At 36.0% G+C, this 22,193-nt stretch overlaps 15 protein-coding genes across 15 annotated transcripts; 9 read left to right on the plus strand and 6 right to left on the minus strand.

The window, feature by feature from the left end:
* Positions 1-515: 515 nt before the first annotated feature.
* HYPBUDRAFT_86117 (flavoprotein WrbA) lies at positions 516-1,115 on the minus strand (the record flags this gene model as incomplete). Its single annotated transcript, XM_020223769.1, has 1 exon — positions 516-1,115. A coding segment is annotated over one exon (600 nt), but the record flags the coding sequence as incomplete, so codon positions are not given.
* A 445-nt stretch (positions 1,116-1,560) lies between these two features.
* Positions 1,561-2,410, plus strand: PST3 (flavodoxin-like fold family protein). The gene has a single exon (XM_020220444.1). It carries the CDS (start codon positions 1,731-1,733, stop codon positions 2,334-2,336), a length of 606 nt encoding a protein of 201 aa, XP_020078730.1. The 5' UTR covers positions 1,561-1,730; the 3' UTR covers positions 2,337-2,410.
* Positions 2,411-3,198: 788 nt separating this feature from the next.
* On the minus strand, positions 3,199-3,906 carry PDX3 (pyridoxamine-phosphate oxidase; the record flags this gene model as incomplete). Its single annotated transcript, XM_020219942.1, has 1 exon — positions 3,199-3,906. The coding sequence occupies one exon, from the start codon at positions 3,904-3,906 to the stop codon at positions 3,199-3,201; it is 708 nt and encodes a 235-aa protein (XP_020078731.1).
* Positions 3,907-4,074: 168 nt separating this feature from the next.
* HYPBUDRAFT_172631 (uncharacterized protein) lies at positions 4,075-6,112 on the minus strand. Its single transcript, XM_020222858.1, has one exon. The coding sequence runs from the start codon at positions 5,953-5,955 to the stop codon at positions 4,198-4,200; it is 1,758 nt and encodes a 585-aa protein (XP_020078732.1). The 5' UTR covers positions 5,956-6,112; the 3' UTR covers positions 4,075-4,197.
* Positions 6,113-6,268: 156 nt separating this feature from the next.
* HYPBUDRAFT_97394 (mitochondrial 54S ribosomal protein bL32m) lies at positions 6,269-6,766 on the minus strand (the record flags this gene model as incomplete). Its single annotated transcript, XM_020223989.2, has 1 exon — positions 6,269-6,766. A coding segment is annotated over one exon (498 nt), but the record flags the coding sequence as incomplete, so codon positions are not given.
* Positions 6,767-7,127: 361 nt separating this feature from the next.
* On the plus strand, positions 7,128-8,220 carry CDC10 (septin). The gene has a single exon (XM_020219460.1). The coding sequence runs from the start codon at positions 7,145-7,147 to the stop codon at positions 8,156-8,158; it is 1,014 nt and encodes a 337-aa protein (XP_020078734.1). The 5' UTR covers positions 7,128-7,144; the 3' UTR covers positions 8,159-8,220.
* Positions 8,221-8,343: 123 nt separating this feature from the next.
* GLG2 (Glg2p) lies at positions 8,344-9,665 on the plus strand. Its single transcript, XM_020220445.1, has one exon. It carries the CDS (start codon positions 8,391-8,393, stop codon positions 9,633-9,635), a length of 1,245 nt encoding a protein of 414 aa, XP_020078735.1. The 5' UTR covers positions 8,344-8,390; the 3' UTR covers positions 9,636-9,665.
* Positions 9,666-10,053: 388 nt separating this feature from the next.
* Positions 10,054-11,818, plus strand: DLD2 (D-lactate dehydrogenase). Its single transcript, XM_020220446.1, has one exon. It carries the CDS (start codon positions 10,133-10,135, stop codon positions 11,762-11,764), a length of 1,632 nt encoding a protein of 543 aa, XP_020078736.1. The 5' UTR covers positions 10,054-10,132; the 3' UTR covers positions 11,765-11,818.
* Positions 11,819-13,146: 1,328 nt separating this feature from the next.
* HYPBUDRAFT_146070 (uncharacterized protein) lies at positions 13,147-14,544 on the plus strand (the record flags this gene model as incomplete). The annotated part of the gene is made up of 1 exon (XM_020219943.1): positions 13,147-14,544. One exon carries the CDS (start codon positions 13,147-13,149, stop codon positions 14,542-14,544), a length of 1,398 nt encoding a protein of 465 aa, XP_020078737.1.
* Positions 14,545-14,811: 267 nt separating this feature from the next.
* HYPBUDRAFT_151340 (uncharacterized protein) lies at positions 14,812-15,490 on the plus strand (the record flags this gene model as incomplete). Its single annotated transcript, XM_020220447.1, has 1 exon — positions 14,812-15,490. Exon 1 carries the CDS (start codon positions 15,057-15,059, stop codon positions 15,486-15,488), a length of 432 nt encoding a protein of 143 aa, XP_020078738.1. The 5' UTR covers positions 14,812-15,056.
* Positions 15,491-15,600: 110 nt separating this feature from the next.
* Positions 15,601-16,438, minus strand: HYPBUDRAFT_131880 (mitochondrial 37S ribosomal protein uS10m; the record flags this gene model as incomplete). Its single annotated transcript, XM_020219461.1, has 1 exon — positions 15,601-16,438. Exon 1 carries the CDS (start codon positions 16,396-16,398, stop codon positions 15,601-15,603), a length of 798 nt encoding a protein of 265 aa, XP_020078739.1. The 5' UTR covers positions 16,399-16,438.
* Positions 16,439-16,695: 257 nt separating this feature from the next.
* On the plus strand, positions 16,696-17,661 carry HYPBUDRAFT_116980 (tRNA methyltransferase; the record flags this gene model as incomplete). The annotated part of the gene is made up of 1 exon (XM_020219171.1): positions 16,696-17,661. The coding sequence occupies one exon, from the start codon at positions 16,696-16,698 to the stop codon at positions 17,599-17,601; it is 906 nt and encodes a 301-aa protein (XP_020078740.1). The 3' UTR covers positions 17,602-17,661.
* KRS1 (lysine--tRNA ligase) lies at positions 17,635-19,673 on the minus strand. Its single transcript, XM_020220448.1, has one exon. It carries the CDS (start codon positions 19,508-19,510, stop codon positions 17,729-17,731), a length of 1,782 nt encoding a protein of 593 aa, XP_020078741.1. The 5' UTR covers positions 19,511-19,673; the 3' UTR covers positions 17,635-17,728.
* A 26-nt stretch (positions 19,674-19,699) lies between these two features.
* Positions 19,700-21,076, plus strand: HYPBUDRAFT_172770 (uncharacterized protein). Its single transcript, XM_020222859.1, has 2 exons — positions 19,700-20,868; positions 21,033-21,076. Exon 1 carries the CDS (start codon positions 19,758-19,760, stop codon positions 20,763-20,765), a length of 1,008 nt encoding a protein of 335 aa, XP_020078742.1. The 5' UTR covers positions 19,700-19,757; the 3' UTR covers positions 20,766-20,868; positions 21,033-21,076.
* HYPBUDRAFT_131892 (acid phosphatase) lies at positions 20,944-22,098 on the plus strand. Its single transcript, XM_020219463.1, has 2 exons — positions 20,944-20,969; positions 21,025-22,098. Exons 1-2 carry the CDS (start codon positions 20,955-20,957, stop codon positions 21,982-21,984), a joined length of 975 nt encoding a protein of 324 aa, XP_020078743.1. The 5' UTR covers positions 20,944-20,954; the 3' UTR covers positions 21,985-22,098.
* Positions 22,099-22,193: the final 95 nt, after the last annotated feature.

Raw genomic sequence — 22,193 nt, forward strand, 5'->3', positions numbered from 1 at the left:
GTGTATGCTACTTTGCATATGCGATGAGTTTAAAATTTAGATCTCGGTGTTGAAAGATTGTGATCTTTCAAACGTGAATTGGTAAAACCCGGATTTATAGTTTATGAAGTTTCTAAGAATCGACGAATGAGGTTTTTCGATAATACGGAAAGTGCCAATGGCATAATGTTAAGATAGTTTCGTGAATGACGGGTCTTTCGTTTTTGTATGTATGGTTTTTTTTTGAAAACAAAAGCATAAAACAATACTAACTATAAATACACATTAATTCATCTATATACACCTATAAGATGTAATACCTAAATGTAGTATTAAACAAATATCTATTAAAAAATACAATTGTATATAGAATTAAATGGCTAGAAGGACGTTTTTTACATGATAATACATTTGGCACAACCAGATTTTTCTTGAACTTCAGGGGTTTTGGTTGATTGTTCGGTTCTTTTGTTGGCAGTTTCAGCTTGTTCCTTTTTAGGTTCTTCCTTTGTTGGCTCTTGAGCTGGTTTAACCGATAACTTAGATGCAGTTTTAGCAAAAGTTTGACCTTGAACTTTAGCAATTCTTTTTTCTAAATCGCTTGGTTGTCTTGAACCGTCAGCACCGGCAAAAGTACCAGCCCCGTAAGGAGAACCCCCATGGACTTCTTCCATGTTGGCCATATCTTCAAAAGCAGCGTAACCAGTTGGAACATAAATCATACCATGGTGAACCAAGAAACTCAACATATTTCTAATGGTGACTTCTTGACCACCACCTAAAGTCCCGGTGGAAACGAAAAACCCGGCTGGCTTACCTTGTAAAGCACCTTGAGCCCATAAACCACCAGTGGCATCAAAAAATGCACTGAATTGTGCTGGAGCATTACCATAACGGGTTGGACATCCAAAAAGGAAAGCGTCATATTTAGTCAAGGTTTCTGAATCGGCAATTGGAATCTCAGAGTCCTTTGGTGGGGCATTGATCATTTGAAGAACATTATCAGAAAGGGTTTCTTGCACTTGGAAAATGTCTACAGTGTCAGCTAATTTGGATTCAATCACCCCTTGTTGGATTGATTTGGCCAAGGTGTTAATATGGCCGTAAGTTGAGTAAGTTATAATTGCAACCTTCATTCTTGAATAAGAAACCAAACAAAAAAAAAAAAGAATCAAAATCTCAATGTCAAAATTATGAACAAAAACTGGAGATTACATCTTATTTAAAACATTTAAACGATGCTAGCCATCACACAAACTAGCTACTACCACTACACGAACGGCAGGTACTCATCGGCACCAACGCAAAACAAAATAAAATTAAAAATACAACAGAAAACGAAAGAAAACAAAAGAAACAAGCATGGCAAAAAGAAAAAGCAAGAGTAACACAACCTTGCAATTAGTACAAATTACATCTCAATTACTCAATTCACATACTTTGAATAGCTTGCCAACCCAGCCAATTTGGTAATAATTACTAACCCGATCATTTGATAAATATTACTAAAAAAATTAGTAAATGTACTGTCGCACTCTGAGATTAGTAAAAGCTTAGTTGTTTTTATTAGTGTTTTTTTTTTTTTTTTTTTTTTTTTCAGTTTTGCTTGCATTTGACTGTGCGAATCTCGTTAAACTACGTCGTTCTAAGAAGGGTTCAGAAAGAACCCACGATATATATAAGTAGGTTGAATTCCTGGTGGATTCATTTTTTTTGCTCTTTTGCTATAACCAAATACCCACACATTCACAATGGCTCCAAAAGTTGCAATTATTATCTACTCCTTGTACCACCACATCGCCACCTTAGCTGAAGCTGAGAAAAAAGGTATTGAAGCTGCCGGTGGTCAAGCTGACATTTTCCAAGTTCCAGAAACTTTGAGTGAAGATGTCTTGAAAGCTTTACACGCTCCAGCCAAACCAGACTACCCAATTGCTACTAATGACACTTTGGTTAACTACGATGCTTACTTACTCGGTATTCCAACCCGTTACGGTAACTACCCAGCTCAATTCAAAGCTTTCTGGGATGCCACTGGTGGTTTATGGGCTCAAGGTGCTTTACAAGGTAAAGTTGCCGGTGTTTTCGTTTCCTCTGGTACCTTAGGTGGTGGTCAAGAAACCACTGCCATCAACTCTTTATCCTGTCTTGTTCACCACGGTATCACTTATGTTCCATTAGGTTACAAGAATGTTTTTGCCCAATTTGCTAACATTGAAGAAGTCAGAGGTGGTTCTGCTTGGGGTGCTGGTACTTTTGCCGGTGCCGACGGTTCCAGACAACCATCTAAAACCGAATTGGATGTTGCCGAAATCCAAGGTAAAACCTTCTTCGAAACTGCCTCCAAATTATTTTAAATTGGTATGTCCATATGATCTCTTCAATTCTTTAAATATTACGAGTAGAATATAAATTTATGTTTTTTTTTTTTTTCTTTTTGCAAATGGCTGCACCTCCGTACATATCGCCATTTTCGTAGCCGCTCGTATTTGGCTGTGAAACCACCCTTATCGCTTCTTCTTCTTCAGTATGCCAGTCCAGTCCAAGTTATTCGGTAGCTTGCCGCCTTTGAAGTTCACTTATCGTATGAAATCCCCCTCGCGCTTCTTATCCGTATAGATAACTAACGTATCAGCCATTAACGAGATTGATGATGATCAATCGACTATAACCAACACATCGGTTAGAAATGACCATGTTGACGCCAATACTACAAACGTAACTAGTTTTCTTGAGGGGTCGGGGTTGTCTTGCTCTAAATGCCATCTATGTTTTGATAAATTATCTTACCTTGCGATTCATAATAAGCTAATTCACACCCATTCAATCCAATTCTTCTGTCCAATTGAAGAGTGCAACACCCCGTGTGATTCAATTGGTCAGTTGACAAGTCATTGCAATCGTCACCAGTCCATACATCATTTGCAATGTCCCCAATGCCAGAAAGGGTTCAAGGATCCCAGAGTGTTCCAGATGCACATTTCAATTCATCTAATCGAATTAGAGGAAGAAGTAATCAGTTTGAAAGTCCCCGAATTCATTGAAACTGATACTGGGAATGATTATGAATCCCTCTTGGCTCAATTGGACTCGCTTTTTACTAAACATGTTTATGATTTGAAATCTTGGAATCATCAAGGTAAATTCAATTGCCCCTCATGTGACATGTTTTTTACAAGTAAATTAAGATTATCATTGCATAAATGTATTGAAAATTAACTATGGAGCTATACGATTGACATCCCAAACATCTTCAATTGTTTCTCTAGTATAAGTATATCTATCATGTAATCTACTAACACGACCTTGCCAAAATTCAATTTCCAATGGTACTATTCTAACTCCTCCCCAATATTCAGGACATGGAATCTCATCGTCTTTCAAGTCTTTAAATTTGTCCTGATAAAATTGATCTAATTTATCTAATTCGTTTCTTTCAGATATTTTTTGAGACTGTGGTGAAGCCCAGGCTCCAATTTTCGATCCACGAGGTCTAGTATTAAAATAACGTTCACTGGTTTCTCTTGTGACAAATTCCATTAATCCTTCCACTCTAACTTGTCTTTGAATATGAGGCCAGAAAAATGTTAATGATGCCCATTTATTAGTAGCAAGATCTTGACTCTTCTTCAGTTTATCCCAGTTGGAATAGATGATGAATCCATGATGATCCAATTCTTTCAATAAAACTACTCTTGAACTAACTCTTCCCAGTGGTAGTCTTGCAGTACTAAAATTAGTCAGTTCTGGTAAAGTTGAACTACCAGCTGGAAGATTACTCTTTGCTTCTTCAAACCATTGGTGGAATTGTTCGATTGGATCTGGGGTTATATCCGCATCATTCAACTTACCTTTATCATACTGATAGGTTTCTGGTGCAAATATAATTGGTTTATCGGTTTCTCCATGAGTTGATTCACTTACCATATCGTTAACGTTATGTGTCTTAATTTGTGCTTGTAATGCGGTACTGGAAAATTGACGAAATGAAAGTCTTGATATTAATCTGGAATTAGTCTTAATACACCTGAACATAAATCAATGGCAGTTATCCTCCTTATATGTGTGGAGGTGGTATGACAAAATTTCGATTTTTTCATTTTTTTTTTCTTCTCTCTGCCTCTTAGTCACTCCATATTTTTGCTCACCTGCGAAATTATCCTACTTGCAGCAAGTAAAATGAATGCAAAAAAATATCTATTAATCTATAAATTATACTTACTCATCATCACTTTCATCAAATCCGAATCCAAATGAAAACCCAACAGATTCTTGTTTTTCATCAGTGAGTTTCGTCCACATTTCACTTTTCCCGGTCTTTTTCATTAACTCGTTTTTCTCTAATTTGACTAATTTTTCTAAACCAGCCTCAAGTTCTTGTTTGTTGTCACCTAAGATCATTAATTGACTAAAAAGTTCAAATATTGGCATTGGAGGGAGTTTTTCACTGGTGATCTCTCCACAATCTTCTTCTTGTAAGTGAGGGTCTAATGATTCGAATATAGAAGTGTATTCTCTCAATTTTGATAATGTTTCATTATTTATATCCTTATCTGATTTGAGAATCTCATCCATAACTAATTTAACATTTTTAGGTTTAAATCCACTTATTTGACCATGTTTATTCTTTAAAAAATTTAAAACTTTACATAACTGGGATTGTGGAACGAAATTTTGAGTTAAAGCAATGGAATCATCAAGGTTAATAACTGAATGCCACCAACCAGCTGGAACATACATACATTCACCAGGAAACGTTATACCAATTTGACATGATTCTATTTTTAAAGAATCATTGAAGAATCCCGATATAACCCATTCTGCAATACCCACTGGTGATGTTACTTCACTTTCTTCTTCGTCGGTACCAACTCCCGGTGGAGTTGTTCCGGGAGGCAACATTACCCATAATTTGCGTCCCGATATAGCTGCATTCCAAGCAGAAGTACTATTCGGGTCTTTGTGGAAGGTGGAACCAGATCTTTTGGGCCCAATGATAAGCCAGGCATAATCTGGACGACAGGGTTTACTTGAAAAATGATTAAAAGTTTTGAAAAAATCTGGTTGGAAAATTTTTGGAGGAGCGTATTCTTGCTTTAAAGATTTCATTGCCATACTATTGCAATCAAATAAGTATAAAGGACTTTCATCTTTATTGTTGGCAAGATATTCCGAGTATAACTTCAATGGCCATTGAACCACTTCTTGTCTAAATTTGACTTCAGGAAACCTTTCCAATAATTGATTCAAAGTCCAAACTGGCCATCTATTTTCATTTTCATTAGTTAATATAAACGGCTTGTTTGACCAATTCTCATTAAACTCATTCAAAGTTAATTGAGATTCAGCTAATCTGGCAATACGACCACTTGGTAGCAAAGTATGATCGAAATCTCCATTTAAAGAATCTTGATGGTATACTGATTCCTCTTTAATGATTTTGCTGAATAAAGTACTATAATCGACTTTTGAACATTGAAATGGACGATATAAAATATCCGAGCATAATAAATTGTCCTTTAGTTGTAATTTTGCTTCTTTTGACTCTTCAAGTCTTAAAAGGGTACAACGCCATGAACCTTTCCAAGGTAGTGTTTCTGATTGCTGATTGATTCTTTCCCCTTCAAGCACTTTATGGGTGTTCAACTTACGCCAGATCTCTTCATCATATAAATATGCATACATTATTCTTGAAGTATGACTTAATCTCATCAATGATTTTGGATCTTGAATATAAGAAAACATCTCCATTAGCAATTCTTCAGGGAATCTCTCGAAATCACCCATTTGTTGTGATTTAGAAGGCTTGAAATCGATTGAATTGGCTAACAATGAGTTCCCACCTGGCTTCACATTAAGTGGATGTCTCGCAGATACTGAAAATAGCGATACTGATCTGTTATTGTCTGGGTATGATTTGCGGGCCCTTTTCACCAAGGGCCCCTCAGCTGAATCCATACTATGTACTGGGCTCATCGTGGGATGCTAAAGCTATTGAAAACGAGTATTTTATTTAAACGGCTCAGCAAATTTAAGAGATGGGTTATGATCATAAATTTTTCACTTTTTTCGTTTGGTTGTTAAAGGTGGAACCATAGAAAATTACACAGAACACCATCGCATTTCTTTTTTTCTTGCTTCATTGATGGGTGTATGGGTGTGATCCCAGTAATACAAGCAATGGTTAGTTTACTAATATTAAATACATGAAGATAAAGATATATACAAGAATCCAGTGAATGAAGAGTAAGTTTAGAAGTGTGTGTGATTAGGTGGGTTTGGTTTTTTTTTACTTTTTAGGATGCTTGACATGTTGAGAATCGAATGGAAGAGGTTCTTCTCTCATGGGGATTGACAGACTGGCAGGCTTCTTCTTTGATTTACCTGGCTCCAGAGAAAGATATAAGATTCTATGATCAACAGGATCTAAATTCGATTGAGGAGGTTCGATGTATTCTTGTAATTGCTTCTTCTTTTCCTTTAAGAAAGTTCTAATTTCAGCAAAACAGTGCATACACATGAAATGGGATCTTTTAACGTGGCCACAGGCTGGACATCTAACTATATTGTTTAAAGGTTGGATTTGTTTATCTCCTGGAGCGTATAATTTTTGTCTTCTCTTTCTATAAGAAGGATGTTGTTTTGGGGCAGCTCTTAAAATCATTCCGTTATCAATCATGAATGGGCTTTCTTCGGATTCGAGTTGTTTCTTCAATTCCTCCAATCTAGAATCAGTCTCGGTTTGTCCAGTTAAAAATTGGGGTAATTTGATGCTGATTGATGGTAATGATAAACTTTCACAAGCACCAGTCCAGCCAAGTACTCTTGATCCCAAACTAGACGAGTGTGTTATGGAAGACACTATGCTATGGGTGTGTCTGCATGATATGGATGCCATCTTGCTGCTGTTGTATACCTTCAGTTATATCCTTCAAGTTTAATGGTTAAGTTTAAAGAGAACTTTGATGGATTTTTCAGTTTTTTTTTTTCCAGTGTTTGTGTGGTGCACACCCCGAGGAGTCGTGTCCAGAAGTCCCAAACCAATTCTGTCTGTGGACAAGTCAACGCGTTAAGATCAAAGCGAGAAAGAAAACAAGCTATACAAATAAACGAAGACTGAGCTGGTATCTTCATACTCTTTTATTAACAAGACGGTAGATAAAACATGTCCGAAGAACATATAGTGCAACCAAAGAAGTATGTTGGTTTTGATACCATCACTACTCAAATTGAAAATCGATTATTGAAAAGAGGATTTCAATTTAATATCATGGCAGTTGGTAGAAGTGGTTTAGGTAAGTCGACATTACTTAATACGTTATTTTCATCACCATTAGCACAATCTCATGGTAGAAGATCAGTTAATGAACCAATTGAAAAAACCACCGAGGTTAAGATTAGTGACCATGTATTGGTTGAAAATAATGTTCGTTTGAATATTAATGTTATTGATACTCCAGGATTTGGTGATCAAATTAATAATGAAAAATGTTGGGAACCGTTAGTTAAGTATATTAAAGAACAACACTCTCAATATTTAAGAAAAGAATTAACTGCTCAAAGAGAAAGACAAATTCAAGATACAAGAGTTCATTGTATATTATATTTTATTCAACCAAATGGTGAAAAATTGAAGCAATTGGATATTCAAGCTTTGAAAAAATTGAGTGAAATTGCTAACGTAGTACCAATTATTGCTAAAAGTGATAGTTTAACTTTAGATGAAAGAGCTGAATTTAAAAAACTATTACAAAATGAATTTATTAAATATAATTTTAATATTTATCCTTATGATAGTGAAGATTTATACGAAGATGAAAGACAATTGAATGAAGATATTAAATCTTTAATTCCCTTTGCTATTGTTGGATCAGATCGTGAAATTCAAGTTAATGGTGAATTGGTTAAAGGTCGTAAAACAAAATGGGGTGCAATCAATGTTGAAGATGTTTCTCAATGTGAATTTGTTTTCTTAAGAGATTTCTTAACAAGAACTCATTTACAAGATTTAATTGAAACAACTAGCTTGGTTCATTATGAAACTTTTAGACTGAAACAATTAATTGCATTAAAAGAAAATGCATCAAATCCAAATAGACAACTGGGAGCTACTTTGGGTTCTAGTAACCAACAAGCTCAAGTTCCTAACGGTACCCATAACACTGCTGCTGCTTACTAGATCTTTAGTTCTTTATATTTTTTTTTATAATTCATTAATATAGGCTGTTTTACTAACAAAATAAACTCACTAACAAAAATAAAAAAAGTTTTAAAAAAAAAAATAAAACGAGGCATGATAAGACTCCACACACGCACCGAAGCCCTTTTAAGGTCTCTGATAACACCCCCTTAGACAACTAAAAGTTTTGATATTCTTATTAACATGGATTTCTTTTAGTGTAGAAACATCAATGCCAACTGCTTTCATTACTCTTTTAACCAGTGAACCTTACGTAGCTGGTGCGTTAGTACTTGCTCAAACCCTTAAGAATGAGCTTCATACAAAACATAAATTAGCTATATTACTTGATCCAACCGGGATTTCTCCTAAATCGCTAGAATTAATTAAACTGATCTATGATGATATTATTCCAATTGATGATAAGCTAATCAATGGATCTTTAAAAGAAGTGATTGCGAAATTGGGTAGAGATGAGTTAAATGTTACCTTCACTAAAATATTATTATGGAATCAAATACAATATTCCAAATTAGTTTATCTTGATAGTGATACTCTACCATTGAAGAATTTGGATCATTTGTTTGAGTTGTATAAAGATACAGAAGCTCATGAAATCGTGGCTAGTCCAGATATTGGCTGGCCAGACATTTTTAATAGTGGATTATTAATTCTAACCCCAGATGAGCAAATTCATAAAGAATTGGTTCTGTTTTCGGGTATTCAGGATGCTTCCTTTGATGGTGCTGATCAAGGTTTGTTGAACGAATTTTTCCATTTAAAACCCAAAGAATCAAATTCAACTTCTAAGAAATGGATCCGTTTACCTTTTGTATACAATGTAACCCCTTCAGATAATTATCAATACTTACCGGCTTTAACCCGCTTCTTCAAAGATATAAACTTGTTACATTTCATTGGCCAATTCAAACCATGGCATACCAAAGTGAATTCTTCAACTCTGGAATCAGATTCTAGATTACACGCTTTATGGTGGGAAAAATTTAATAAATACTATACTGAAGAATCCGATCGTATTGGTTTATTGAATATCAACCTTGCTCAAGGTGAAGCTCATAAATTAAATTTCGGTAAATTGATCAATTCCTGGGATACTAATGATACTCCGAGTCAACTCATCGAACCCTTTGATCAAACCACCTTGGAGGACGATTCCCAGCCTTCAAAAATCTTTCCTTGGGAACATAGAGAAGAAAAGAAACCAACTAGGATTTTCCATAAAGTTAACGAAGATCCTCCAATTAGAAAACCCCCAATTCTCAAGTCTTCTCGAAAATCAGGAACTTCTACTTCTACTTCTGCTTCTACTTCTGCTTCTACCTCCGCCTTGAAAAGTAACTATGAATTTAATAAAAATCAAGACAACGACTTTGATCCAGAAAAATCATTGGATGAAATCTCCAAATTACCAATCAAGTTATTATCGAAGAAGGGAGAATCCGAATCGAAAAAATGACTCTGAATTCCAACTATACTTCCACCCTCTTACATGTGTCTTTGAATTCCTTCTTTCTTTAGATATTCTTTTGCCTTCGTGTTTTAATTATTGTTTTCGACTAATCTTTAATATATAATCTTTATTAAGCAAGTTTTGCAACTAAAATCAGTGTCGTGTAGAGACAAGTATCAACATATAATATTGGAATATAACTTGAAATCGGTCTTGTCATCAGAGACTAGCATCGGACATCTTACGTGCCATATTCAGACATTCGACTACTTTGAAATGGTTATCCACCAATGTATGAGCTTGAAAATTGTGGTGTCTTCTCTGTGTATGTACGGATGTGAATCAATTCCGCCATTTCTTGATAAGAAAATTTTCAGATCTATCAAATATTAAAAAGACTTCGTGAAGTTAAGAAATCTCATTGCTCGAGTACAATGAAGTCGTTGCTTTCAAGAGGAGCCATTCCTCGGGCATTGCGTCTTAGAATACCGAATCAGCTCAGAATGAAATCGGTTAAATCGACTCCGGCGAGATCAACTTCTAGTCTTGCGCTATTTGGGGGAATACTTATAAGCGGTTTGGCGACTTTCGGTGCTTACAAACTCGGACAACACCAAACTCTTCTTAATGTTCCAGCAGACGTGTTCCCTCAAGGTTCCACTACTAAGCTCGGTGATATCAGTCCACCCACATATTGTACCGATGAAGAGCTTTCCACAGCCATTGGTGAAGTGAAAAAAATGATTGGTGGTCATAAAGTATTTAATACCCCGGTGGAGATTGAATCTCACGGAACCAGTGAGTTCACCACCCATGCTCCGAAGCCCCATCAACGCCCGAAGTATGTTGTATACCCAGAACTGACTGAAGACGTTGTTTCAATCATGAAAATTATGTATGAGTATAATGTGCCTGTTGTACCATTCAGTGGAGGAACTTCTTTGGAGGGACATTTTTTCTCTACAAGAAGTCAATCGGTGGTGGTTGATACCACTAAGATGAAGAAAGTCATTGCAATTCATGAAGATGATTTGGATGCGGTTGTTGAAGCGGGAGTTAATTGGCAAGATTTGAATCAGCTTTTAGAACCGCATAATTTAATCTTTGGGCCCGATTGTGGACCGAGTGCCTTAATTGGAGGTATGGTCAGCACCAATGCGTCCGGGATAAATGCAGCAAGATACGGCTCGATGGTATCGAATGTTGTCTCATTGACGGTTGTATTGGCCGATGGTACCGTTATTAAGACCAAACAAAGACCAAGGAAATCGAGTGCAGGGTATAACTTGGCTGGATTAATCGTTGGAAGTGAAGGAACCTTAGGGATTGTCACTGAAGCTACGGTTAAACTACACGTAAAACCGGTTAAGGAAACAGTTTGTGTAGGACAATTTGCAACAGTTAGTGATGCTACTAATGCCGTGGCTCAGATATACCGTAAGGGATTGAATCCAAACGCTATCGAGCTATTAGATAAAGATATGATGCATTGTATTAATTATAGTGGATATTTCACCAGAGAGTGGTTAGAAGTCCCAACTATTTTTTTCAAAATAGGAGGAATTAATGATATAGTTGTTAAAGAGCAAGTTAAAGAAATTGAAAAAATCACTTCGAAGAACAATTGCCATGATTTTCTCTATGCCAAAAATGATGAAGAGAAGGAAGAATTGTTTTCAGCAAGAAAGAATGCATTTTTCGCTATATTAGACTATGGTAGAAATGAAATTGATCCCAATGTCAGATTGTGGGTAACTGATATGGCAGTTCCATTATCCAAACTCCCACCAGTTTTAGCTAAATTAGAAAAAATGGTTAGAAGTAGTGGGTTACAAAGTATTCTATTAGGACATGTTGGTGATAGTAATATTCACTTTGATATATTCTACACTGAGGAAACCAAAAACAAATGTGAAAAGATCATCAACGAAATGATGCTCCTTGGTTTGGCTAACGAAGGAACCTCCAGTGGTGAACACGGAATCGGTAATGGTAAAAGAAGATATTTAGAATTGGAACTAGGTACCGAAACAGTTGATCTAATGAGAAGAGTCAAATTCGCCTTGGATCCTAAAAGAATATTAAACCCCGATAAGATCTTCAAAATAGACCCCCAAGATGACGGTGAGTATTAGATTATGTTTATAGAGATAATATACTTCATTTGACTGCAAGTTACCCAAATCGGATATACCTCTAGACAAAGAAAGTGTCTCCATTGTCTTCGGAGAACTCCATCTCCACCTAAAATAACTTACCTGTAGCTAAAACAACCTACAAACAACTAGTACCATGAACAATTGATAACAAAATCAGCAGGCCAATGAAAATCGAGTCTGGAAGCTCAATGAATAAGACTTTGTTTGAGTTCCTGATACTTCTAAGTGCATAAGGGGGGTTGTTTAAATCAAACCCGAGTATCCCCCACCTCAAGTCCCTAACTAACCCCAGAACCTTGATCTTATGAAGATCCTTCTCTTCGCCTACTGACATTCGCCCCATGTCAGTATCTTGATGTTACGTTGTAAGACGAGAATACTCCCCATTGTGTGATTGTCGTGTGCACTTAATTTCAATTACATCACCCTTCTCCTTCTCCTTCCAGCTCTTCAGTAGGCCAAGCACCACCCAGCGCCATCCGCGTGAGTTCCCAGTGGTGTATCGTCCCATCCACTTGAACCCGGTCGAAGAGACTCGAATAGATAAGCAGCTTTGGGTCTTTTAATTAATTAAGATTAACCCAAATTTTAGTCCATTGAGTAATTTCGGTGAGAAAAAAAAATTAACTTACTGAGAATTATCCGCTTGTTGCTACAACTTCTTCTTCTTCTTCTTCTTATCACTTCCAGAAGACTAGCATAGGATCCATTCTAATCCTTTATCTGTACCTTGCGTATTAGTTAACCACTTTTGGCTGTCGGTTAATCCAGAAAATCATCCCTTGCCCTCTGTGTTTCGTTACGGATTTCATTCTTTGATCTTGTCAGATAACACTGAAAATTCCCATCCCAACGATAAAGCTAAATCTGTCTTTGCTTGATTCGTATATCCCGCTTCCCGCTTACCACAAGTTACTATTTATCGCTGGTACTATATAAGTAGCGTCGAACGTGCCTTCTTATCAGTGATTTACATCCCAGCGCTCATCGCTTCCTTAGTGCTATAAGTGGTTTATAAACTTTTGTTGCTGCTACTGCTGCTACTGCTGCTACTGCTGCTTCAAGTCGCTCCATCGCCTGTCCCTTTCCTTCTTTCCTTGTTAAGTTGTTGGCCTGGTTGGTTGATCAGTTGTTCAGGCTATTCTTTTTTTTGGGCTCTTTGTCTTTGTTCGTTTCCGCTTTTATCTTGTCTGAACCGATTATCAGCACAGAAAAATAAGAGAAACAAAAAAAAAACTATACTTGCGAGACCCTCCATTCACGACTTTCTCAGTTTTCACCCCTAATCTTATCATCTTATCTGAGATCTCAGTCTGCTTGTTTGTCTTACAACACTGGAATTTTTGGTCCGGCTTATAATGACCAGTATGTCTTTCGGTACAGACCATATAGAATCCAGACTTGATTCGTTGGCAATCAATAATCACTCCAATACAAATAATAATGGTAACGATGAAAGTATTTATAATAATAATAATAATAAAACTCCGGTTATAAGTCCCTCGAACTCGTTCAATGCCAATATGAAGACGTCTCCTACAAACTCGGGAGGATCCCGTCAATATCAGTACCACAACCTCAAGCCAAAAACATCCCTTCTATCGAGTTCGTTGGCTAACGAGCGTAAATCCAATCAAACTATAGGCTTTAACGTGGGTATGGGCTTGGGATTCCTGGCTTTGAACAATAATAGTAATACGTCTCCATCATCGACAAACTCTAATCACTCGTCCATGTTAACCTCTCCTCTTAATAAAAATACTTTTAGTATAGACGAGGGCTTGAGTGATCACCCAGAACCAGAGTTACTTGCCTCTTCTGTTGGTAAAGAAGTCGACGGTAGATTGATACCGTCGTCTTCAACCATATCTTTATTGTCTTTGAATAATAATTCGGGAGCTAATAAATCAAATAATGACCAACAGTCTTATCTTCCTTCTCCAAAAGGCGATTTTTCCAACCAACTGCAATTCCATAATCAGATCACCCAACATCCTCAACCTCAAGCTTTCATTGATCGTAAAAATTCTTATAATAATATTGCCAGTCGAAATTCCATAACTCATTTAAATCAAATTAGATTACAACCTTATCAAAAATTTACATCTCCTCCTCCTATACAACAATCTGTTCCCCAGCATCAACAAAATGATTTCATTTCATTCCAACCTCATGATACTTTCTCGCAAAGTATTCCAATCAATAATAAGAGCAATAATCCTCTAATAGTGCCGGACTCTCCTAACTTAGATCCTACTTCTTTGGGAGGCTCCCCTTCCAGATTCTGGCTATCATCTCAAACTCCTCCGCGGTCCTTAGCAGGCTCGTTTTCGAGAAATTCCAGAACTCAATTATCTCAAATGCTGCAGCAATTTCACAACCAACCGCACAATCAACAAAATCAAATCTACTTTCAACAATTCTACAGAACTCAATCTCCAATGCCTAATTCTAATAATAATGCAAAGAATTTTACTTTCACTGCTAATGCAAAAGCAATTGATATCGAAAGACAGAACGGTGATGTTTCTCCAAGCCTTAATCCAGTGCAGACTCCTTCTGAAGACCCTCCAATGACTCCGTTATACCTCAACGCAAATGGCCACGATAGCAAGGCCGAAGCTACTGGTTACTTTGACAGTTTGCATCTTGAAGCGACTCCATCCAATGATCAAGATGAGAGTAGTAGTGATGACGAAGTTGAATCAAACGGCCATTCAGAAACCCAGGCTCGTCCTGATGTCATCATGAATTGATTGATTTAATGATTTTTTTTATGCTTTTTTTTTATTTTTTTATTTTATTTTATTTTTTTTTTAACTCTTGAACTCTTATTCTGGTTCTATATTTAATCAACTTCAAAGTTCAATAGTATATGCATTTGTAGCCTTTACAGAAGATTTTGCAGTATCTTATCACGAATATAATGAGATGTCGCACGACCAAAATTGGGATACTGTAAATTTTGAGTTAATGGCAAAATCCACTAGACCTAACAGTAGATCATAGATCATGTCAACTTACGAAGGTATGTGGTGGTTCTACTTTCTATTCGAGTAATATCGACTAACCGACTACAAAAGACGACCATAATATAGCAACTACGACCAATCGTCGTAATAATAATCAACGAAATGGCCGACAACATCAAACGCTTGCATCAGTAATTGATACATTTTTAACATCAGATACCCAAAGTTCTAATGAGCCAGTAAGGGAGGCGTATACAAGTGCGTTGAGGTTAATGAACGATGAAGAAGGTTCATCAATGGCATCAAGATTACTTGAACTAATCCAAGATCGATCTGACGAGGATTTTGGGCTTTTCAATAAAGAGGAGGCTGGAGTATCACAAGAGTTCTTGGATTCTTTACCAAGAGTTAAAGTCAATGATTTAGAAAATAAGGATACAGCAGATTGTTCTATATGTACAAATAGATTTATTGATGACGATTATCCATTGGTTGTTCGTTTACCATGTGATGCACAAACTGTTGTTAGTGGGAAAAAGGCTAAAGGTCATATTTTTGATTTGGAATGTATTGCACCTTGGTTGAAAGTGAGTCCTACATGTCCATTATGTAGATTTGATGTACTTAAGGCGGATAAAAGAAGAAGAGAAAAATTAGAAGAAGAATTGAAAAAAGCACAAGAAGAGGATGAGGAGGAAGAAGACGACGATTGGGATGTTTACGGTTAGACTAGATATTAATAAAAGTAAAAAAAAAATCATCATTAATTAAGAATGTTTATATACAGAGGGATGTAGAACGAAATGAAACAAAAAGGACTATAAACAAGGATTAATTTTTTTATTTCTTTGCGTCTTGATCGAAAAATTTCTTAAAATCTTCAGATTTTAATATTTGTTGAACCTTAGCAGATATAGGATCATCAAGATCAGCATAAGCTTCAGGTAATTTCAAGTCTTCACTGGTTAATTTATCTAATTTATCAACAAAGTCTAATCCTTCTCTAGTATGAATGGATGCCTTATATTCAACACCTTCAATTGCGTATTTATTTATGAAGGATAACCATAATTCAATGACTTCTGGATTGGCATCAAATGCAGTTAATTTACATTGATAGGTTACTCTATGGAAATTTTCTTTTGATTTAGCTTGAGCAAAGGGTGATCTAATAACTGTATATAATCTTCTTTCAGTTTTCAATGGTTGGACATTTTTACATGGAATACCTAAATAAAATGCAGCTCTTCCAGCAAATTCAGAAGCTCTGGTTAAACTTTCTTGATCAAAACTCTTGAACTTGATTTGAGCTGCTTGATGCCCATGGGTTTGTGGAAGTGTTATTGGTTTATATTTTAATAACTCAACATTTATTGGCATTGGTCTACCACTTAAAGGATCTATATTTTCACTCGATAAGTATTTAGGAGCATACTCAAACTCGTCATTCAATAAGCTTTCCTGATATGCTTGTTCTTCTATTTGTTCCAATTGCTTTTTGGCAATATGCTCTTGGGGTGAATCAAACTTCTTTGCTGATTCTGCTGCCTTGTTACAAAGACCACTGAAACTAGAGAATCCTCGCTTTGGAACGCAGAATCCCAACATTCTGCTTCTTGGTAACACGCCTCTTATCATCTTCACGTCTGTTGCTTAACAATTATATATCAAAAGCCACTGGGTCCTTTGCAGTATTAAAGCTCTACTTTCCATTGAACAAATTTTTTCACTGGTTTTTGATATTGATTTTGGTGCACGACTGGGCTTTGGGTCTTTTTTTTTTTTTTTTTTTTTGGTTTCTCAGCGAATGCGACAACCTGCAGGACATGGTGAAATGACTGAAAAATTATTGATTTGAAGATGAGCTAACCATTGGACTTCAAAGAATACCCACTGGACGGCAGTTAACTATTTACAACGAGTGGCTCTTGCAGGATGGGGAAATCAAGTAAAGACAAGAGAGATCTTTATTACAGGCGGGCCAAAGAAGAAGGGTGGAGAGCACGTTCAGCATTCAAGTTACTTCAGTTGAACGATCAATTCCAGCTTTTCAATGGAGTTAAAAGAGTAGTGGACTTGTGTGCAGCTCCAGGGTCATGGTCCCAGGTGTTGAGTCGAGAATTAAAGGCACCAGAGAACCCAGAGGATGTTAAGATTGTTTCTGTTGACTTGCAACCAATGACTCCAATCGATGGGGTTACAACGATACAAGCAGATATCACTCATCCCAAAACTCTACAGAAGATACTTGAAATTTTTGGAGGGGAGCCAGCAGATTTTGTTTGTAGTGATGGTGCACCTGATGTTACTGGTTTACATGATTTGGATGAGTATATACAAGCACAATTAATTCTTTCTGCATTACAATTAACTACTTGTATTTTGAAAGAAGGTGGGACATTTGTGGCCAAAATTTTTAGAGGTAGAGATATTGACTTATTATACAGTCAGCTCAGCTACTTGTTTGAAAAAGTCATTTGTGCCAAACCTAGATCTTCAAGGGGCACATCATTAGAGGCTTTTGTTGTATGTTTGGGTTATAAACCTAGACCTGGATGGAATCCTAAATTGGAATTAACCAAATCCACCGAAGAGTTCTTTCAAGATGCCGATATTGGCAAAAGCTATAATCTTGAGTATTTGGATTTGCCAGATCCGGAAGAAAGACTCATTGCAAAGTTTGTTGCATGTGGGGACTTGAACGATGTTGATTCGGATGCTACGTATACTTTAGATGCAAATTTCAAAAAAATGGCATTAGACCCGGTTCAAATGCCAACTGCTCCTCCTTATAAAAAAGCATTAGAAATGAAAAGAAGGGGAGAGTTGGTTAGACGTTAGAATATTTTCTGTTTATGTACTTTAGTTTCAGTTCGCTTATTTATTTATATATATATTTATATCTTTATTAACTACATACAATTATTAGATACATACTTATGTATTGAGTTACAACAGAAACAACTATCTAATTTTCCTCTTTTTCTTCACCTTTAACCAAAGCATCTGGTTTCAAGGTTGGGAATAATAAAACTTCTCTAATAGTATTAGAGTTGGTCAAGAACATGGCCAATCTATCAATACCACAACCCCAACCAGCAGTTGGTGGTAAACCATATTCTAAAGCATTACAGAAGACTTCATCAACCATTTGAGCTTCGTCATCACCTTGAGCTTTTTGTCTGGCTTGTTCTTCGAATCTTTGTCTTTGATCAAATGGATCATTCAATTCGGTATAAGCGTTAGCAATTTCTTTAGTAGCAACGAAAACTTCGAATCTTTCACATAAACCAGGGATTTTTCTATCCTTTTTGGCTAATGGCGACATCATTTGAGGATGACCAAAGATAAAAGTTGGGTTAATGGAAGCATCTTCTAATTCACCAACTAATTTATCTAACATTCTAGCGTTAGTTAAAGGAGGAGAGCAATCTAATTTGTTATCAATTAAGATTTGTTTCAAGAATTTAGCAGTTTCTTCAGTGTGTAATTGATCTCCAGATGGGAATTTAACATTATAAACTTTTTCTAATTCTTCAATCATATTAATTCTCTTCCAAGGTCTAGAGAAATCTAAGGTTAATTCTTCACCTTGTGGGCCATCAGGATGATATTTGACTTTATAATCACCGGTAATTTCTTTAACCATTTCAGAAAATAATAATTCAGTCATATCCATTAAATCATAGACATCAGCATAAGCTTGATAGAATTCACAAGTGGTGAATTCAGGGTTATGGGTCATATCAATACCTTCATTTCTAAATTGACGACCAATTTCGTAAACTCTGTCCATACCACCAACAACTAATTCTTTTAAGAATAATTCTGGAGCAATTCTCATGAACATATCCATATTTAAATCGTTATGATGAGTAATGAAAGGCTTGGCGGTAGCACCACCAGCGATAACGTTTAAAATTGGAGTTTCAACTTCAGTAAAATCCCTTGAATCCAAGAATTTACGAATGTAACTAATAATTTTAGATCTAACTTTAAAACGATCTCTAACGTCATCGTTAACAATTAAATCTAAGTAACGTTTTCTATATCTAGCTTCTTGATCTTTGAAACCATAATGTTCGGTAGGTAACATATGTAAACAAGGAGTTAATAATTGAATGGCAGTTGAAAAAACAGAAAGTTCCCCTTCACCACCTTTAGCAGGAGCAGTTCTACCTGGATAACCGGTAACACCAATGATATCACCTCTTCTTAAGTATTCATGCATTTGTTCGTATAATTCAACAGATTCGACATCTTGAGCTTGGGCCATAATTTGAACTTGAACACCATCACCTTTTAAAACATAAAATTTCAATTTAGAACCAGCTTCTCTTTTGGTCATAATTCTACCAGTGATTTTGACTTCAACATCTTTTAAAGTTTCACCTCTTTTCAAATAACCGTATTTATTCAAGAACTCTGGCACAGTAATATTAAGACTAAACTTGTGAGGGTATGGGTTGAAAGATCCTGGATTAGCATCATGTTCTTTTCTCAATTCGTCAATTTGACGAGATCTGATTTCGTAATACTGATTTGGGTTCAAATCAGCCAATTGGTCCTTTTTCTTGGAAACTTTAGGAGCAGAAGCAGCAGTTTTAGCAGCTTTTTCTGCTCTTTTAGCTTCAACTGCTCTTTGCTTTTGTCTTTTTTTCAATTCAGTTTTAGAAACTTGTTCTCCAGTAACATCGTCCAAATAAGTTTTGGCAACTTGCTCGGTAACTTCTTTAACAGCGTCAGACATCCTTGCTTATCCTTGAATTCTAATAGCAAAAGAAAAAGGTGGTTCTTATCTTCAAATCACCGATGACTTGGGTCCTTTTTTCAGAGTTTTCAACAAAAAATTTTTCGACTCAAAAAACTGATTATGTAATAAACACCAAAAGCTTATGTAATGGCCAAAAAGGAAAATTGTTCAACGATGAAAAAAAAAAGTGAAAATTTAAGCTGATGGCTCCCATACAAGAAGGATTAGACTACAGTGAGTTAAGATGCCATCGAGACAAAGCGGAAAGAGTTACAAGAAGCCAAGTGCCACTGTACTTCAGATCGAGGCCAGTGCATTGTTTTCCATCATCAAACACACCTCGGAAAACTATCCATCGTTATACTCGGGGGCATTATTAGGGTTTGAAGATGATTCTGGGTTATTAGATATCACCCATGCTTATCCATATCCATATCCAGATCAGTATGAAGGAGGGTCGTTACGTTCCAAGAGCGGAAACAGATATCAACAAGAGATCTTGGATACATTAAAGGAATTAGATCATGGGATTGAATTTCAAGGATGGTTTCAATCAACCGTTAGTGGAAGTTATGCCACCAACCAATTAGTTGATTCCTTAGCACAACAACAGTTGAGTAATAATAATGCATTTGTATTGATTCACAATATGGCCTCGATTAACAAGGAGATTGAATTGAAAGCCATTAGATTAACTGAAAATTTTATTGGAGCTTATATTGATGGAAGATGGAAAACCAAGGATTTAGAAAATAACAAATTATCATTTTTAAATATTTTCGAAGAAATTCCAATCAAGATTCATAATCAACACTTAGTTAATTTATATTTATCAAACTTAGAAGAAAAAGATATTAAATCGCAAGAAGAATTTGAATTATTCAATTTAAATTCAAACCAAAATTCCACTGCTCAATTATTAGAAAGTTTATATAGTCAAATTGATTCCTATAATTTCGACCAAACCAATTTTAATTATTATCAAAGACAATTACAAAAAGAACATTCTAAAATTACTGCATGGAAACAACAAAGAAAATTAGATAATTTCGAAAGACAAAAGCGTGGAGAAGCCGAATTGGATCTTGACGAATGGCAATCCGTTTTCAGATTACCAAATGGTCCTTCAAGATATAATAATATCTTATACTCTCATACTATTGACGAATTGGCTGATGATCTTTTGAAAAAATGCGATGAAGAATTAACTAAAAGTTGTGCTATTGAAAGAAAATTAACTGCTCAAGATTAATCTGTAAATTATATATTAAATTAAGTTGTTATTTAGTTGTTATTCAACTATTGTAAGTTGTAAGTTGTAAGTTAAAGTATCCATTTATCCTAACGCACTTATGACCGATTTTTTTGCTCTCAGCTGATCCCTTTAGAAAAAAGATCAAAGCTGATTTTTGATAACAAGCAACTACTTTCTTTAATCAGTATGGGTAAGCCAAAGGTATGTATAAGGAAGATCTGGATCGGATCCTGAATGGTACTAACCGGCTATTTAGTATATTTTATTAGTCAGACACGGAGAAAGTGAAGGAAATTGTGATAAATCAGTTAATAGATTTACACCAAATCATATAGTGGCCCTTACGGAACAGGGACATATTCAAGCTTTAAGAGCAGGACAGGTGTTGAAAGACTTTCTACAACAAGAAATCTTATCGGATGTTTGTAAGAAAGTTCGGAATCCAAAAAGTATAATGTTTTATACGTCACCGTATTTAAGAGCACGACAAACGTGTAATAATATAATTGAAGGAATTAAAGATTTACCCGGAGTAGAATATAACATCCATGAAGAGCCCCGAATGAGAGAACAGGATTTTGGGAATTTCCAAAGCACTCCAGAAGAAATGGAATCAATTTGGGAAGAACGAGCTCATTATGGGCATTTTTTCTATAGAATCCCCCACGGAGAAAGTGCTGCTGATGTTTATGATCGTATTGCTAGCTTTAACGAGACGCTATTTCGACAATTCCAGCAAGACGATTTCCCCAACATTTTGATCTTGGTTACCCACGGAATATGGGCAAGAGTGTTTTTAATGAAATGGTTTCGTTGGTCTTACGAAGAATTTGAATCCTTAAGAAATATCCCCCATTGCCAGTATCTAATCATGAAACGTTGTGAAGAAAACGGCAAGTTCTGCTTGAAAACTCCTTTGAAAACTTGGGATGAGTTACCAGAATCAGATATCGATGATGAAGAAGTACAAAAAGAGTTTAAAGATGAAGTTACCTTCAATACCAAGGGGAAAATTCATAATCCTGAAGACATGGATATCTCTTCCATCTTGCGAGCTCAGAAAAACGCCATCAAGGCTTCTAGAAGTAAAGATCGGGAAATCAAAAAACAATTTGAGTCAATTAAACATGGCTCCAATTACTCTGATAAAATAAAGTCCCGGTTTAAACTAGAAAACCAAAGCGTAGCCAACAGCGTCGAAGACCTATCGAAGTGACCGCGTCGAAGACCTATCGAAGTGACCGCGTCGAAGACCTATCGAAGTAGTCTCCGTAAACAGTCTATAGTACATTATTTATTCATAAATCATATATTTATCATTATCCTATTCGTATATTCATATTCATATCATGGATCATGTCATGGCTGCAACATGGTGGAGGGACTACCATCACCTCATTCACCCTCGGAACAGGCTGATCCACC

This window comes from Hyphopichia burtonii, assembly GCF_001661395.1.
Source record: "Hyphopichia burtonii NRRL Y-1933 unplaced genomic scaffold HYPBUscaffold_1, whole genome shotgun sequence".
Classification (NCBI taxonomy): Eukaryota; Fungi; Ascomycota; class Pichiomycetes; order Serinales; family Debaryomycetaceae; genus Hyphopichia; species Hyphopichia burtonii.